This window comes from Aspergillus oryzae, chromosome 7 (genome assembly GCF_000184455.2).
Source record: "Aspergillus oryzae RIB40 DNA, chromosome 7".
NCBI classification, from domain to species: domain Eukaryota; kingdom Fungi; phylum Ascomycota; class Eurotiomycetes; order Eurotiales; family Aspergillaceae; genus Aspergillus; species Aspergillus oryzae.
Genome location: NC_036441.1, coordinates 2662599 through 2675311, shown reverse-complemented (window position 1 = coordinate 2675311; position 12713 = coordinate 2662599). Strand labels below are relative to the sequence as shown.

The 12713-nt window shown below is 45.4% G+C and overlaps 6 protein-coding genes across 6 annotated transcripts; 5 read left to right on the top strand and 1 right to left on the bottom strand.

Moving 5' to 3' along the window:
* Positions 1–75: 75 nt before the first annotated feature.
* AO090206000038 (putative C4-dicarboxylate transporter/malic acid transport protein) lies at positions 76–1657 on the top strand (the record flags this gene model as incomplete). The annotated part of the gene is made up of 4 exons (XM_001826492.3): positions 76–406; positions 462–777; positions 836–1246; positions 1309–1657. 4 exons carry the CDS (start codon positions 76–78, stop codon positions 1655–1657), a joined length of 1407 nt encoding a protein of 468 aa, XP_001826544.3.
* Positions 1658–2312: 655 nt separating this feature from the next.
* AO090206000037 (xanthine phosphoribosyltransferase) lies at positions 2313–3333 on the top strand (the record flags this gene model as incomplete). The annotated part of the gene is made up of 5 exons (XM_001826491.3): positions 2313–2345; positions 2566–2672; positions 2732–3044; positions 3116–3228; positions 3285–3333. 5 exons carry the CDS (start codon positions 2313–2315, stop codon positions 3331–3333), a joined length of 615 nt encoding a protein of 204 aa, XP_001826543.1.
* A 2080-nt stretch (positions 3334–5413) lies between these two features.
* Positions 5414–5978, top strand: AO090206000034 (uncharacterized protein; the record flags this gene model as incomplete). The annotated part of the gene is made up of 3 exons (XM_001826489.3): positions 5414–5591; positions 5646–5780; positions 5845–5978. The coding sequence occupies 3 exons, from the start codon at positions 5414–5416 to the stop codon at positions 5976–5978; spliced, it is 447 nt and encodes a 148-aa protein (XP_001826541.3).
* A 407-nt stretch (positions 5979–6385) lies between these two features.
* Positions 6386–7483, top strand: AO090206000033 (putative GTP binding protein; the record flags this gene model as incomplete). Its single annotated transcript, XM_023233200.1, has 2 exons — positions 6386–7375; positions 7451–7483. 2 exons carry the CDS (start codon positions 6386–6388, stop codon positions 7481–7483), a joined length of 1023 nt encoding a protein of 340 aa, XP_023093728.1.
* A 144-nt stretch (positions 7484–7627) lies between these two features.
* AO090206000032 (uncharacterized protein) lies at positions 7628–9033 on the bottom strand (the record flags this gene model as incomplete). Its single annotated transcript, XM_023233199.1, has 3 exons — positions 7628–7709; positions 7782–8659; positions 8716–9033. The coding sequence occupies 3 exons, from the start codon at positions 9031–9033 to the stop codon at positions 7628–7630; spliced, it is 1278 nt and encodes a 425-aa protein (XP_023093727.1).
* Positions 9034–9834: 801 nt separating this feature from the next.
* AO090206000031 (ABC1 kinase family protein) lies at positions 9835–12638 on the top strand (the record flags this gene model as incomplete). The annotated part of the gene is made up of 3 exons (XM_023233198.1): positions 9835–10134; positions 10221–11560; positions 12602–12638. 3 exons carry the CDS (start codon positions 9835–9837, stop codon positions 12636–12638), a joined length of 1677 nt encoding a protein of 558 aa, XP_023093726.1.
* Between the last annotated feature and the right edge of the window lie 75 nt (positions 12639–12713).

Below are 12713 nucleotides of genomic sequence, written 5' to 3'. Positions count from 1 at the left end.
TTGCTACAAATAGTGGCCTAGACATAGTGAGGCTTGTGGATGAATATGAATATCGAGCTTCTACATCCTAGACACATGCCGAAGCCCGGCAACGATGGCTACCGTACCCCCACAATTGAGGATGCCGAGAGTTTTATTGCAGTGCAAAGGAATGGTAACTCGCTTTATCCGTTCGCTGGGGCCTGGGCACGCCAGGCTCATTCCTCGGCGCTGGAAGCATTGCATAGCACCCCGTGCCGCAAGCCTGAAGATGATGCTGTCGCGAATGTAAATGGTGTGCATCCTCACAGCGAGACCGACTGTTCGGCCGTAAGTCTCAGCTGGAAACAACGGATACGTCACTTTACCTGGGCATTTTTCACATTGACAATGGCAACTGGCGGGATTGCCAATGTTCTGCATGCCAGTAAGTTCGGCCATACCTTTGGTTTGGGCCTGTAACCTTGCTTACCAAAAACTAGTACCCTATAGATTCCGAGGTCTGCAGATAATCGGTGTCATTTTCTTCCTATTCAATATCCTATTATATGTCATAATATGGAGCCTGCTAGTTATGCGGTTTTATCATTATCCTTATACATTCAAAGCATCATTCTTGCATCCAACAGAGTCCCTTTTTGTCCCAGCCTCGATAGTTTCGTTCGGAACAATTCTGATAAATATTTCGCAATACGGGCCAGACAATACAGGACCTTGGCTTGCACATGTTGTCGGGATATTATTCTGGATTGATGCCTGTCTGGCTATCATATTCTCGGCCGGCATATATCTCCTGCTGTAGGTCTAATCATTTTGGCTAAATGATGTTATGTGCTAGACCCTGATGATAAGCTAGGTGGTCAACGCAGACTTTCACCATCGCCCAAATGACACCAATTTGGATATTTCCTGCATACCCTTTGCTGATAATCGGTCCCCATGCTGGTATCCTAAGCTCAAAGCTGGAACCTTCCCGCTCATTGCCGATTATAATTGGTGGCGTAACTATTCAGGGAGTTGGTTTTCTAGTGTCCCTGATGGTGTATTCCGCCTTCATATATAGACTTATGTCGCAAAAACTCCCAAGGGAGAACGTTCGACCCGGCATGTTTGTTTCTATCGGCCCTAGTGCTTTCACAGTAGCTGGAGTCGTGAACATGGCTGCCAATGCTAAAAGGTGTTTTCCTGATGATTTCATGGACAATGGACCATTGGCCGCAGAGGTTATAAGAGTAGTTGTCAACTTTGCTGCCTTGTGGCTATGGGGGTAAGACTTCGCCACCAACCTGGTTGTTGTTACCATATAACTGTTGACTGATCCATACATAGCTTGGCTATTTTTTTCTTCTTCATAGCGAGTTTTGCTCATTGGTCAGCTATAGGGCCTGGTCGGATGGTCTTTAGTATGGGATGGTTCTCATTTGTTTTTCCAAACACGGCGCTGATCACAGCGACATTCGCTATTGGCCACGCATTTTCCTGCAAGCCAATTCTAATTATTGGATGTGTTATGGTCGTTCCCCTCATACTAATGTACATATTCGTTTGCTATATGATGATCCGTGCCATCGCGTTACGCCAAATTCTCTGGCCACAGAAAGGTGAGGATAAAGACGAGGGTGGATTTGAGATCAATGAGATCAAGCCGGAATCTCCAGGCAATCATAGTCCTGCTTGAGGTTGCGTGCTTATATCCACGAAGATAAGCATGGCCTATCGGTTTATAGCTCAGCTACAAGATCACCTAAGGGCGAATCGTTTCTTCATCGCCAAGAATAAGCTTGTCATACTTTGAAGTTCAACTTCAAGCATGCTAAATTCCTACATGTGATACATTAAGGTACGCGCCGCACAAAGTACATCGGTCGTACTTGTACTCCCTATTATTACTAGTAGCTGGATCAATTGAACTTTAGAATAGTACTTCGGAAGGTACCTTAGTACGTACGTACTGCCTGGCGTGGAGTAGTACTGTATGTATTAAAATTTAGCGCGCTAGCCCAGAAGAAGAATAGACCAACCGAGATGGTCATTTTCTCATAGGCTATTATCGATTATCACTAGCCCTATATAGTAAGTGTACATAACCGCCCGTGACGATGGGACCCTTTTCAATGTCTGTGGATGCGGGAACGTTAAACTGTGACGCAGGTTTAATTTTTTTTCTTTTTTTTTTTTCCCTCTCCTCTTTACCCCTCGTGTGCCAGGAATCTTATAAGTACTAAAATTTTCTTTAATATCCACGACCAATTCTCGGTCTGTTCGATTGTTTACCAGATATCTCTGATTGATACACTACGCCTGTACACTTGGTACAAGCCATCACTGCCAAAATGTCGCAAAAAGTTTATGTCACCTATAACCAGGTATGGTCTTTTGCTTCCAGGTTGTCTAGTCGGTTGTGTATCTGCCTCGATGTCCTAAAATAGCTACATCTTGGTGCTATATTTATCCATGATACAGTTTATAAGTGTACTGGATATGTTTCTGGTGTCGATGGCTTTTGGAAGGCGAGCGGCCATTTTCGCTACGTCGATACCCCGTCGATCCTTCAAAGCCTGACCCGCTAATACGTTGTTCTACCAGGTGCACAAGCTGTGCCAGTCTTCGGCTGATAATATCCTGACAACCTTTCATCCTAACCTTATGATTGCTATTGGCGGTGGCGGATATGTCCCTGCTCGTATTCTTCGGTATGTTAAGTTGAATTTACTGCCTGTTCGAGGCGTCTGTCTGACCTGACATTCAACAGATCCTTCCTCAAGCGCGCTGGTGAACCCAACATTCCCATTCAGGCCATCGGCCTATCTCTCTACGAAGATCTGGGCCGTGGTGACGCCGAGGAGGTTCCTGGGACCAAGGTGACTCGGACACAATGGTTGGATCTTAGTTCTTTGGAGATGGCAAACCTTATTGGCAAGAACATACTCATTGTGGATGAGGTTGACGACACTCGGACCACTTTGGAATATGCGGTTCGCGAGCTTCAGAAGGATGTTGAGCAGGCACAAAAGCAGCTTGGACGGGAAGGCGAAAAGACGAATTTCTTTGTCTTCGTGCTTCATGTACGTTATCCTTGGGTTTTCTTACAGTCAATCGACTTCTTTTGTTGGCTTCGATACTAATCCAGCAATAGAACAAGAACAAGTCCAAGAAGGGGGTACTTCCTGCGGATATGATGGAATCCGGTCGCTATCATGCTGCTGTCACAACTGACGATGTTTGGATCTGCTATCCATGGGAAGCCAAGTATGTGATTTGCTATACTAGTACTGGGCTTGCGGTAACTAACGGATCTTCAACAGGGATATTGATGAGCACGATGCGTTGGCCAAGGAGAACCCTCTCTTTTAAAGCCGTCGTTCAATTTCTTATGAACATTTCCTCCGTGCCTATGCATTTTGGCTTTCATTCGCTTGCGTATATTCTTATTATCATGACCAAAAGATGAGTGGGCATGTCACGATATAAACGGTGCCTTGACGACAATTGATAGAAATAAAATAAGAAAAATCCAGAATAACACGATACACTTAAAGGTGCAACTTCTTGAAAAAGCAAAAACGGGGAGACTGTTTCTGATGCTTCATGAAATTTGAAAAAGCTATGTTTGCGAATTCGTTTCTGGTCTGTCCTCCGGTATTTCCCCTATACTTGCTTAAAGATTAAGTAGCCAGACCACCACCCCTCTTGATACTCGCCCTGTATACAATAGCGTAACAATAATGGCATGTATAGCGTCAAATTGGCTCGCTCTAGAATCCGGAGTAAAACCGCAGAATAATATCTCGCCTATATTTGTATTAAAACCCCCCGACCGCTGCACAAGCGAAAGGCATCGAAGTCCCTTAATGGTACATGGTATAAGAGGAAGCTAGTATCTCACAACCGAACCGATCAGTCAAGGTGCTCTAGTCGACCTCAACGTTCTGCCTGCGCAACTCCGCCTTGGCTTGCTCGATCTCCTTTTGCAGCTCCTCATGCGCCTCAGGTACATCATTGAAAGTTAAGATTGCTACGCCTAGGCGGCCAAGTAGGTAGCATCCGAACGATATCAAAGCGTAGAAGGGAAGCTAGTGAGATTGTGCTAGTGTTAGTGGTGCGAAAATTAACCAGTGAGATTTCGAAGAGAACAGACGTACGACAGGAACGATCTCTTTCTGAACGGTTTCATTGAGGGGGACAAGATCCAAATAAAGAACAAGATATAGCTGTATAGGGAAAGCAATTTAGTAGTAGTGTTAGTAACAGCATGAGCAGAAGGGTGTGGTCCCTGACGTACCGAAGAAACAAGGAGGAGAACGGAGAGGGTCTGTTGAGCGCGTGTCATCGCGAATAAGAGCTGTAACTGAACCCCTAAAGAAGAAGAGTCGCAAATACAACGGAACTAATGTAGTGGAGATAGACAAAGCTGTCTAATGTATCAAAGTGCGCCAAAGAGCAAGGTAAGGGACTTTGAAGAAGAAGGAATGGCAGGTATGTTGCTAGGTAGTTTTGCGTTTACGATAGATACTCGTGGTGGTTCCCGATGCGCCCTTGGCAGCCGAGTTCACTGTACTAGTATTATTGATCGGAGCTGTTTATGATACCAACATCCAATATCGGCATATTGAGTACCTGAAAGTCTCGAGCATGGGTCGCGTAACAAAGTTCGGGTAAGTAAAAGGGTAACTAGAAGGAAAAGCAGATATAAACTGCAACTATATCACTAGGGACATAATGTGTCTGTTAACTCAATACAGTCCCATTGTATGTACAATAAATTTATTACGTGGCACAGAGTATGGGTGGTGTAAATTTCAGAGCTTTTAGTGCATCCGTTGTCCTTCCAAGTCCGCCTTCAGCCAACCGATGCTAAACTCGAGTTACTGTGCGCTTGAAGAAGGGCTCTTTCAGAGTACATTATTTATTTATTTTTCCTAGATCGCACGCCTTGTTTACTCTGGGAGTTCAAGAATATCTCACAAACACGATACTTTCCAATATTCCGCTCAAGGAGACGAACCTAATAAGCTAGTTTCTGCTCCTCATTATTTATCCACTAGACCATATCCCGCCTATATATTCTCTTTCCTTCTTGGGTTTCTTCTGGAAGCAAACAAATATACTCCCATCGCAATACTCATTACCATTAACTTAGAGCAACTGCCATACAACACTTGATCTCTTATATGCTTCCTGACCCAAAAGTTGAAGTGCCATGGACGAAGAAATGACCTCAAGAAATGAAGTGAACGTCATGCGGAATTCCATGGAGCAAAGTAGCCTACATGTCACACAACTACAAGGAAACGAACGCAAGGAGTGTCCGTCTCTGGACGAGATCATATCTAGTTTGGTCCCCATGCCCCCGGCATTAGCCCCAGGGGTATCCATGCCTTTGTCTCTTGAAGAACAACGGACTCTGTTTGACACCCTTCAAGAGGCTCTCAATATGGCAAAGACTAGATACCAAACCAGTCTAACAGCTGAAGCTGAAGGTGATTACCCTTCCTTCAAGCAAGTCAATGTTCTTTTCGAGGGCCTCCAAGATATTCTGTATCGACTCTGGACATGTAGGTCAAGCTTCATGGTGCAAGCTGCAGAGGCTTTGGCAAACGGAAGTAGGAACCGTAAGTGCAAACACAATATCAATGCGACTAGCCTCATTGCTGATATATCCATAGCATTGTGGCGACTTCCGTACGGACAGAGTGGTGTTTTAACTTTTTTTCTCCAACTTATTGCTTCAAAGGAGGATGTTGGTACTGGTCTGCTCCTTCATGCTTTGCGATTGATTGGGAACTCCTGTGCCGACACTGGTAAGTCCAATTCGTTCAGGGTTATAGATATAAGTTCTATGACAGCGCTCACGATGTTTTCTAGACGAAAACAGAACAATTGTTGTGAAAGGAAACTACACTTCTGCTATCATCCAACATCTTCTGAATCCCGAACTCATAAAGATAGTAATACCTGTTATTTACAACATTTGCATTGATTTTGGTGAGGTAAATTGAGTTTTGCTGCACTTGGTTACTAACCATTCTTAGAGCCTGCCCAGTCTCAACTGGCTGCAAGTAAAATAGTATACATACTCCTGAAATTACTAAGGGAGGACTCGTTCAAGGACAACGAAAGTTTACTTAATTTTGTCTATGAGCTAATAGAACTCACTGCGGAGCAAGGTATGATGTAGCCCTTCCCCTTCCCCTTTGCTTGGTTCTAATATATTTATGCAGAACAAGGGATAGAGGTATCACCTGATGAAACCATCTCGCTTCTTATTGATCTTGCAGTTAATAAGGGCATTGCCCATACACCTTCTCGATTCTCTTGCATTGCGACTTGCTCGATGGCGTATCTTGATAATGGACGGTTTCAGAAGATCTGCATAACAAGATACATGGTAGCTGACATATTATCGATGCTCAGCAAATCCTTGGCTTTCGACGCAGGATGGCCCTCCAATGATGATATTCAAGCACTGGCACAAGTTCAATTAAGGATTAACCAAACGCTAGCAGAGATATCTGGAACACCATTGTTCGCTGAACATTATCCCCTTGGCTCTGATCTTTCACTCATGCTGAGAAGCTGGTTACAGAGAACGGAGGATCAACTACAGATCTGTTCCTGTGTCATGTTAGGTAACTTGGCGCGCTCGGATGAAGTATGTCAAGCGATGGTTCAAGACCTGAATATTCACCGGGATTTGATATCAATCGTCAAGAGTGACGCTAAAGGGGCCGTCCTTTATGCTGCACTAGGATTCTTAAAGAATTTGGCAATCGCTGGAGATAATAGATTGCACCTGGGACGAGCTGGTATCATTCCTGCGGTCTCTCAACTCTGGGAATACGAAACGGTACCACAAGTTCAATTCGCAGCCACCAGCATCGTACGGCAGGTGATCATCGCTTCAGTTGAAAATGTATCCCACTTGCTAGAGAATTTTCCTGGGGACGAAGACCACAGAACTTATCTCTCGCAGTTACTTTTGCTGTTCGAGAAAACGGACTCCACCCCGATTAGAACTGAAATTGGACGCATCATAGCATCCATATGCCGTACTCTCATCCCAAAATCTCGTGAACAAGATGAAGAAGCAGATGCCATCCTCAAGCGTCTCTTTGGTATTCACAGTGGCATTGCCTTCCCATTAGGTGCTATGATTTCTCAAACACAGTGGCCCGTTGTTCGGAGTGAAGGTTGGTTTGCCCTCGCATTGATGGCATCTAGCCAGCCGGGCTCTGGGACAGCTTTGGAATGTCTAGAGAAGATGGATCTGTTCCCAACCCTTGAGCAAAGCTTGAGTGCGGAATCCCTCGGCTCAGCAGACGAAGCGAACAAGTTGCAATTGATCAAAGATCGTGACAACATAATCGTCCTTATCCAAGAAATATTGAAACAAGATGTAAGTTATGTGGTTCTTCTAGAATGACGCTTTGAGATTATACTAATTACACTTTGCAGCCTATTCAACTTTCAGACTCAGCCAAAAATACGCTACGAGGCCTGTTGAATAGCCAGGTCTTGCGGAACTTGGACAGCACCAGAGAACGTTGAATCTACACTTCAACACAGCCCCATTATCCTGTCACATAGGATTATGCAGAAAGCATTACAATTAGATTACTCAAGCTTACAGGTTATTTTTTATTTTATTTTATTTTTTTCTCAATAAGCAGTTAGAGAGAAGTATTATATATCTATGAAACGCCGAATTATCCTCAGACATAATCAATTCTCTATTATCGTTGGAAGCAGATGGGGTTTAGTAGGGTCACGAAGTATCTAGGCAAATCATTTCCTTAGCGTACGCTCGATACCGATGGAGGATATCAGTAGAATCCAACCCCCAAGAACTTGCCTCAATAGAGTAATGCGCAGCTAGCCCTTTCCCATCGATTATAGTGCCTCGATCGCTGCCCAGCACTTCCTGTGCCACCTCCAAGGATAGCTTATCTGTATCCTGTTGAATGATAGACTTCACAATGCTTGGGTCGCCTGCCCGTAAACAAAGGAAGTTGGGGCTAAGACTATCGGTGGGATCAACCCACATGGGAAACTTATATCGATATAGATCGCCGTCTTCGAGATGCTGCAGAAATGAATAGTGTTGCTGTGCATGGATCGTCCAGTCATCCAGTTCAGGCCCGTTGTCACCATACATGGACATGCCAATGGGTGTTCGGTCCCCATTCTCATCCGCTGACGGAAGCCAGCGATGGCTCTCGGAGGGAGGAGGATATCCTTTTGATACTTTGAAGTCGGCAGGGCCTTCCCAGGCTGGAAGATCTGTGGCCCGCCAATCCTGGGTAACAGGAATCTGAGGCTGGTCGGAGGAAGAAAGCTCGGGAAGATAGGGAAGGGCAACACCAGGATGGCTATGGAGGGCTTGAAGAGCAGCTTGATTAATAACATTTGCTGAGACTATTAAGGAATCAGGGTGATCAAGCTTGGTTTTGACAATCGTAGAGATCGTATGGTCCTCCAAAAATATGGTATCGCCATCTATTTTGATGAAAATCACATTCTCATCCATGCCGCCCCACTGGATATAATCACCGAACCCCGAGATTTGGTAGAGAGGAGTGCGTTTGACAGTAGACGTGAGCCAATCTAGACTTTGCGTGTTATTCGTCTGCGGGATAAATATTACTTGGTCGAGGAATCCATGGTTATCGAGGAGGTTCCTCTTTTTTAAAGTCAGGTTAGACATGGCCAATGATAAGCAACGCCGGCAGAACTCACTTGCAGGTAGCAATCCAGGATCTCCGTTCGCTCATGGCTACGAAAGGGCACTAGTGCAACGATCCTGATATTTTTTGGTTTCTCGAAAGATCCAAACTCTTTGAAGTAAACATGGAATGGTGCCGGATTCACTCTTTGTATAAGAGGCAAAAGACCCAGCTCGAAAAGCGAATACCGTGAGAAGTATACGCTGGCAAAAACCATAAAAATGCACGTACAGCTAATAACACACCAGGTCAATGCAGATAAGCAGAAATGGCGTGAATGATCGTTCCTGCCATGCAATTTTGCATCACAGATAGAGTCAAGGCGACCCATGACAGAGTTGCATACTCAAGCACCTATCCCACAGCGAGCAACTGATAGGCCTCCATATTCCTGGTATTTACTGTCACTAGGGAATTTATAGTAGATCTATTAAAGGTCGTCATCACACACCCGTTTTCGGACATTGTAGGGTTGTAGGGAATCATAGGAAGCGGTGACAGCAACTCCATGATAGATCCGGAATTAGTTAACTATAGGCGGCTGGTCATTTTTTTTTTGGGTCCGGAATGCGAATAGGAAAAGCACAATGCTGCCTGCATGCATTCCAGCAAGGGAGGTTTTTAAAATTGATTATGTTTAGCTTTCATTTTCGTCCCAATGGTTGGAAACAATTTGGAGTGGGGATTCGAAAACGTGTTTAATTGATCTACTCAGTACGGAGTACGTAGTGCTTTTTATGTATTAAATGACGTCGCCGACACGTGAAGCGGTTCTCCGAATGTCCGATGGGGTCCTCGCGGTTGGCCAAGTCCGACCCTCGCGATCGCCATCTCCCTGGCTGTCAAATGAAACAGTCAACAGTTGATAACCTGAACGTCGCATGAGAACATGAGGACGGCCGTTCTCTTTGGCCGTTTCTGTTCGAGCCGTAGTGGAACTCCGCAGCTGCTGTCCCGCTTCATCTTGCCGGTTCGATGGCGTTTCAGCCGGTCGCCGTCATGGCGGCAAGGGCTTGGGTGGAAATCTCACAGGCGGATGCATATGCCAGGGACGTTGTTACTCTCTTCCTTAACCCCCGGTGCATTTTTGAAGTTGGCCGAGGAAGGTGATGGAAATGAAAAGACGGGTGAGATGCAGATGCTGGAAGCATCACGCCAAGAGATCCAAAAGAGTGTCACTGAGGATGCACGGGGCTTATTGAAGCTTCAACAGTCTATCTTCGTCTTCTGGTACTATTACATCTATGATCCGATTGCCACGGGGCTCAGGTTTGCGCATCTGGTGGTTGTCTTCTTGCCTGTCATCCTTACAGTCCCAGTTGTATGGCTCGGCAAGCGCCTCAAGACCGGCAAAGAAGTACGGAGCGGGACACTATGGTGGTATAACTTCCTCGTCAGATCAATGGAACGTGCAGGACCGGCCTTCATTAAGGTAGGGCACCATCCCTGCCCACCTACAAGAAGTCCAGATTATCTGCAGCGTGCATACTGATATCTGTCATGGTTTTCTTTTAACAGCTCGGACAATGGGCGGCTTCACGCACTGATATCTTCCCTCCTGAACTGTGCAACATCATGTCATCACTCCATTCAAATGCCCCTTCGCACTCGTTGCAAGAAACTAAGAAAACTATTTGCAAGGCCTTCAACGGGCTACCATTTGAAGATATCTTCGAGGAGTTTTATGAGGAGCCTTTAGGGGTGGGGGCCATTGCACAAGTTTACAAAGCAAGATTGAAATCAAACCTAGCGGCATCCCAGGATCAGGAAGCCTTAGAGATACAGGGCTTACGAGATAAGGTCCGAAAGAACGTCGATATATTGATGAAGAGTACGCCCCAGCGGGTTCCTTCTTCATATGTAGCCGTCAAAGTGCTGCACCCTAAAGTCGAGCGTGTGATTCGGAGGGACTTAAAGATTATGTCTTTCTTCGCTTCACTAATTAATGCGATCCCTACTATGCACTGGTTATCTTTACCAGACGAGGTTCATCAATTTGGAGAGATGATGAGGCTGCAGTTGGACCTGCGCATCGAGGCGAGTAACCTGGTCATGTTTCGTGAAAAGTTCAAATCGCGCACCACCGCTTGGTTTCCATACCCCTACTTGGATTACACAACCCGCGAGGTGCTCGTGGAGGAATTTGCCCAGGGCATCCCTCTATCAACCTTCCTTGACGTTGGAGGGGGTGTCTTTCAGCAAGAAATTGCACACGAGGGCCTAGACGCATTCCTCCACATGCTATTAATTGACAATTTTGTTCACGCGGACTTACATCCAGGTAATATCATGGTTCGGTTTTACCAACCGAGTGAGTTGGATCTTTCACTCCGCAAACATACCAGGGCGTCCGATGCACCAACCGCGGCGGACGTTGATGTAACAGAAACGGTACTTGCACGACTACGACCTCATGCCCATAGTCCAGAAGATTGGGAGAGGATCCTGGAACAGCTTAATGCGGAAGGCTATCGTCCGCAACTCATCTTCATTGACACTGGCTTAGTAACCCAGCTCAACGATACTAATCGGCGAAACTTCCTTGACCTCTTCCGCGCTGTCGCAGAATTTGATGGGTATCGAGCGGGTCAGCTCATGGTCGAACGATGCCGTCAGCCAGGGGAGGTCACAGACCCAGAGGTTTTTGCGCTGAAAATGCAGCATCTAGTTCTTAGCGTCAAGTCACGAACCTTTGCGCTTGGCAACATTAGCATCGGAGACGTGCTAAGTGAGGTGCTATCCATGGTTCGAGGCTACCACGTTCGGCTCGAAGGAGATTTTGTTAACGTTGTTATATCGATCCTTCTTCTAGAAGGTATCGGACGGAGTCTTGACCCAACTCTCGACCTCTTCAAAAGGTGAGTAGATAAATGACTTCTCGAGAATCCTAGTGTCTGATATCCCCTTACATCTAATCATAAGCAACAATTAATAATTTTTTCTTTTTTGCTTTAGTGCCCTCCCTATTTTGCGGAAGCTTGGATCTAATACCACATTCTTGAAATCGGTTCGATCGGGCGATACTTCCATGCTCCGCGTTTGGGTTGGACTTGAAGCGCGAGGCTTGCTTCAGGCCAGCATTGAGACAGTTGAATTGTGCGTCAAGTCTGATATGCTATCCCCTAATATCTAAGAAAAAGAAACCGAAGAATCCGGGATAGCTTAATTTTTCGCTCCACTCGGAACGTTCATCGCATAGAGGTGGGGAATCCACGGAGAGGATTGATCTGTTACATAGTGAAACTTCGCCCCGGCTCTTGTGTACATTATCCCAATAGTTAAAAGTTGGATCAGTAGTAGATCATGTATTAAAACATACTCGATGAATTAACCTACAGTCTGTTTCCAAAGATCCATGAGCTGCGAGCACAATGCAGAACGTTCGAAAAGAATCCCTAATGTTGTGATTGATTTGGGAAGTAGAAATCCCTTAACATGGCGTAGCGTAGGACGTGTTGTGTTTCTTCATACGCAGGCCGTCCTCAATTCCTCATTTCTCCTGAAGATTACATCGTCTGAAACAGAATAGATGGTCTCCGGTGATCTAGACTATCGCCTCTAGGTAATTGGAAGGCCTCCACTAGCATTGAAAATCCTTTAGTAACAGTCTCCTGTCAATTAGGTTTGGAGGTAGGCGATGTCTTTATATCCAAAACTACACCTGCAAGGGCCATAAATGCTTCCCCAGACAAATTACTGTATCAATACATAGCCTGTCCGAGAAAAAAATGCTAGAAAGACATAGAAGTAAGTATGAGTCGCATGTGATTCGTCCAGAATAACAACTGTAGACGCCATTGTTTCATTACCACCATTATCTGCCTGACAGTCCGTATATCCGAGAGAAAGTCATTTCACCTTTAGACAAGGTGGAGCAAAGGATTAGGATGGGTGTATAGAGAAGCATGGAGGAAAGGAGAGAAAGATATAGAATGATGCGGCCCTATAGAGGACCATTAGACGCCCGCGCCTTGTTCAGTATACAGGTGAGTGGAGAGTCATCGTCGCTGA